Source organism: Atta colombica, unplaced genomic scaffold (assembly GCF_001594045.1).
Source record: "Atta colombica isolate Treedump-2 unplaced genomic scaffold, Acol1.0 scaffold41, whole genome shotgun sequence".
Taxonomy (NCBI): domain Eukaryota; kingdom Metazoa; phylum Arthropoda; class Insecta; order Hymenoptera; family Formicidae; genus Atta; species Atta colombica.
In genome coordinates, this window is record NW_017259520.1 from 525,327 (window position 1) to 530,474 (window position 5,148).

Sequence of the window (5,148 nt, forward strand, 5' to 3'; positions counted from 1 at the left end):
AACTGCAATAAAGTCTCTAGAATAAAAGCTAAAATGAGAGATCGCATTCGGCCATTATTCAAAAGAATATTCATAAAACGAAGATATGAATCAAAGTAATGGATCTATCATAAGAAAAAAATTATAAGTGTTTTATTAATAAAATTTAAAGAATTCAAAAATAATCATTCTATATTTTAAATTTATTTATATCTTTTATTTAAAAAATTGAATAAAAATATTCATACTGTATATTCTGAATTAAGAAAATCAGTGTCCAGTGAGATGACCAAAAGTCATGCAACATGCATTAATGCAAAAGTATTTTTCATAGTATTATTATATCTAGAAAAATCTATATATTTTTTTGGTATTCCTATTCTCTTAAAAAAATTTTTTATTTAAGAAAAATATAATATCAATTTAAAAAATCTTTTCTTTTCTCCCATATAATATATTACACAGGTTATTGTTCACAAGATTATTGCTGAATATAATATTTGATGTAGAGTACTTTCAAATTATGAAATTTAGAATATAAAATTATAAAGATAAAAAAGTATAATGCAAATGCAACAACAGCAGCATTTATTATGTAATGTACAATTATGGTATTATTAAAAAATAGAACACGATTAATGCAATCGTACAATCGTTACAATAAATATGTACATAAATTCATATATGAATTTCAGAAAATTCCAATTGAATGCGCAAGACCTGCGTAAATATGCAACGTTGTTGCACCGATGAAAAAGGTAGTGATCGCCTTAATAATAAGTGTTGACCATGGTCCAGCTAATAAAAGAGATGAAAGAAAGTCTAGCATGAGTGGCCTATATATTGTAAGTACAAGCATACCAACTACAATAGGAACTAAACCACGCCGTAAATCATGTCTAGACCATAACCAAACCAATGTTGCGGTCGTTATGTGTTGCACCTGTTAGAAATAAATCACAAATCTAAGTTTCCTTGCATGTATGTTAATTTCTCATCATGAAGTATAAATTATAAATTTTTACCAAATTGATATTTGATTCAAGACTCTTTTGAATGTATTTCCAATCAAACTCAGCGCCACGCGCTCCAACCCAGAGCAATAAAAATCTTGTAAGCAGTACTTCAGCTCCTGCCCATCCTATACCAGCAGTTAATACTTTGGCATGCCCTTTGCCAGGTATACTATTTAGTACCAATAAAATTCCTACTAAGTCTGCCAGATCAATAGACGACTTTAAAAATTCCTAAAATGTATTTTTTATTTATAAAAGGATGCAAAGCTTTTTATGAAAGCAAAAATAAATTAGGGATGTTTTTTACTTTTAGATAATATAAAATAAATGACAGAATGATCATATGCAAAGCTGGACAAAGCTGTTAGTCTGCTTGCCGAGTGATTGATTGTATTTATAAATACCCAGTCAACCAAGTCTGTTAAAAACAAATTTTATTAAATATTTGGTATAAATATTGTTGACAAAAAGACACCGAATTTACTGATACAAATTCTGTTATATATCAGCAATTTGGTGATAAATATACATAAAATCTATTAATATAATCTGTGTGAATAAATTCATATTTTACTAGTAAAGTTTGCATTCAAAAATCATACTTTGAAAGAGCTGGTGAATCTCTCCAGGAGACTAGCTAATTTGTCTTCTTGTATAGAATTTTTAGATGTTTTCTTATAAGAAGTATATCCATCTCATGGCAAATATAATGAAACTTAAATAAAAATGATAGATCTTGTTTTTTACTGTCAATTTGCTATTAAATTATGTCAGCAGATTTTGTTATATATGTGTTAACATTTTGTCGACATCATCTGATAAATCATATTTTGTTCCATTTTTTCCTTCTTGATAACAAAATTTGTAGCAAGATTTTGCAAGACCTGTTTTTGAAAAACTTTACTACCGGATATAGATGCTTCCAATCTTCTACAGGGTAGTTACAGAGAAGTAAAATTGAAAGACATCAAGACATGAGTATGCAAAATACATTTGATAAATTTCTAGAAAACTTAAAAAAAAATTACAGACGATGCAATACCTGCATCGACACAAAACATGTCTGTTCCAGTCAAGTTGTCAGATTGCTAATTTGCTGGTTATGATGATATAGTACAGGAACTTGATGTTAACTTGATGACAAATTTATTATCAATTTATTCACTAAAGATAAGAACCAATCACGTTTAATTGCTTGGCAGGCTAGTTGCTTTGTCAGTTTGAACACATTAAATTTTAATAATTATTATTTAATTGTAAAAAATTGAAAATATCTTTTAATAATTATATACTCCAAAGATATCAAAGCCCTCTTCTCCCACGTTGTCAGCGGTTGGAAAAAATGTTGCAAGTGCTAGCATTTTTACGAGCTGCGTGAATATGTAAATACCACCGGCTTGATTGCATTTCCAGAAGGCACCGTACTCCGACCTGGAAATATTTTCCTTTACTATATGTCCATTTAAAAATTAGGTTAGAAACGAAAATATAATACTTACAAGCCAGAATATTTGTAAGTTAAATAGTATGGTACGTATACCAATGCCAAACAATTTCCGAAGTGATATAGCGTCATTTTTTAGTGATATTTATTCAATTTGTGATATCTAAGAAATGAACAAGTTATAATAAAATTACAAACATCGTGACACACTACTATTACTTTACTATATGGCTACTCTTTCATTTTTTTATAATTCTTTGTAGTGGCACTATATTATACTTTCTGCACTTATAGTGAAATAGGATATATAATTAGGCATCAAAAAGAAAAAGAGAAAAGATGGAAAACATAAAATTCGAATAACAAGGAAATCTTGTGTCGTAAACTGTGGTGAACTTATGAAACTCGATCATATTTCTGACTAGTGCTCTGTGGATAAAGAATGTTTCTACTTGAAACAGTTGAAACTTTAATCCCAACCTAACCTAACCACTGTGAGATTGGTTTAATAAAAATCTTGTTGTTTAATTCGATGAACAAAATTTTTAACAAAAAGAAATATAAATAATATTTAAGATTAAATGTAAAAACATTATTTTTTTCACTTTCATCAAGCATTTCCTAATAAAAAAAGGAAATAATCAAATTTATTAGGTTATAGAGAAAGTAGAAAAATATTTTTTATTGATTTTGCGATTATCTATCATATTTAAACATCATTTAATATGATTTATCACGTGTTATATTGTTATAACAAATACTGTCAAAATAAATTATATTTCTTGTAATTGAAGAATGAGTTTTAACAATTTAAAGATTTGAATACAAAAGTGTCACTAGTTCGTGATTATAAAAAAAAAAAAAGATAAGTAAAAAAGTAGCATACCTTCTGACTGCTATTATTCAATTTACCATTTGGTCCTTTGATAAAAGATCTTCCTAATGCCATATTACACAGTTCCCCTCTTTTATATTTTAACCCCTTTGAAAGGGGTACAGCAACCCCTTTCTCCATAAAAAGGGGTAGCTGCTAAAAAAAGGGTGCTGCAGCAGCAAAAGTACTGACTGCGTTCCTTCAACAATTTGTGACTTGTGTGCATTAAAATATTCATGTTTTTCATTTAATTAAGTATTGTAAGCATAGTATATATCTTTATATAATTTAAGCTAAGTACACCAATAACACAAGTAAGTTAGATACTAATAAAACATCTATCATCTTTACTGCATAAATATTAAATTGGTCAATTTTTCTTCTGTTTTCTGTCTATATTGATAGGATACGATACATGGGACTTCGACTGTTCTATCCGAGCATGCTCGGTATCCCAGAGACTGCTGCTCGCTGTCCCTCTCCAACGTTTCTTACAGAAGAGAAACTCCTGGGGGTTGGTTGGGAGCCGCTTGTGATTGGGCAGAATAGTATTGGATCTACCCCGCAGACTACTCTGCATGGAAAGGGTAGCTCAGTTCGTCACAGGCTGTTGTTAAATCTACTTCGCAGTGTGCCTGGTATCAAACTATTGTCAGGATGCCAGGATTATGTGAATCAGTGGTAGCTTTGAAAGTGTGTAATAATTTCAAGTGTACGTATTATATATCAAGAACTGTTGTTGAAACTTTGTACTTGTAAAAAATTTGGATTGCTTTTATAAAAAAACAGTATTTAATTCTATTTTATTTTTTGTACACTTATATATATGTATTATATGCTTTATATGTTCATATATTTAGAAATTACTTTTAGTTTTCTAAAAATAGATCATAATTTTCTATAATATTTACATTTAAATATGATTAATCTTTAGCTGCAGAAATAAATACATGTGTAACTTGTGAGATACATATTTTGTATTTTTCAGTACACTTCTTTTATAAACGTTCTGATATGTTTTAAAATAATCTTGGATACATAATTTGACAGATATTAAATGTTATCTTCATAATGTTCAATTAACTTTTTAAAATTGCATTATTAAAGTTATTGCTTACTATCTACTGAAAGATTGTTGAAATCACACAATGAAATATTGAAATATTAGTGAGAAAAATTTCTATCCCTCTCAATCCTTTCAACCCTTCCCCCTTTTTATGCCTTGAATGAAAAAAATAATCACCCCTTTTGTGATCAATTCCAAAAAATGTGTACTAGAGCGTTGTATATTATTTATAAAGAAAAATGTTATGGAGAGATTGTCAAAAAAGTTAAAGATAAAACAATAATTTTGTACAAATAATTCTTTATAAGAATTATTGAAGAAATAGTAAATAATAAATTCGTAATATCTACATAATTTACATGTAACGTAATGAAATATTTTTTTTGTTATATAAATATTTTTGTAATAAATATAAATTAAAGAGAGATATAATATTACAATATTTTAAATTTACATCTTTTTATGTTTATTGGGAGAAATGAGAAATGGGTGGAGCTTACACCCTTGCTTTTCATACAAGCTTCAGGAAAAAGGGTAGTCAGTTTTATGGTGGAATTCAAGGGTGAAAGAAGTGTGTAAGGTAAAAGAAGTGTGATTGGTTTTTCAATTTTCAAGTAGAAATTTTTCGATGTTTTTTAGTAAGTTTATGATGTAAACATATATATAATTTTCATTATTTTGTTTTAATTGATTTTATAGAATATACATTATATAAACTATAAATCTTCGGAAAAAATATAATATATTATCTATTTTTATATTACTCTAT

General features: G+C 27.9%; 1 protein-coding gene and 1 pseudogene across 1 annotated transcript; one reads left to right on the forward strand and one right to left on the reverse strand.

Annotated features, from left to right (window-relative positions):
- Nucleotides 1-547: 547 nt before the first annotated feature.
- On the reverse strand, nt 548-2,760 carry LOC108691170 (transmembrane protein 147). The gene is made up of 4 exons (XM_018198827.1): nt 2,495-2,760; nt 2,288-2,426; nt 1,005-1,226; nt 548-922 (listed from the first exon to the last, which is right to left on the reverse strand). Exons 1-4 carry the CDS (start codon nt 2,569-2,571, stop codon nt 671-673), a joined length of 690 nt encoding a protein of 229 aa, XP_018054316.1. The 5' UTR covers nt 2,572-2,760; the 3' UTR covers nt 548-670.
- A 1,150-nt stretch (nt 2,761-3,910) lies between these two features.
- Nucleotides 3,911-5,148, forward strand: part of LOC108691165 — a 39,241-nt pseudogene continuing 38,003 nt past the window's right edge.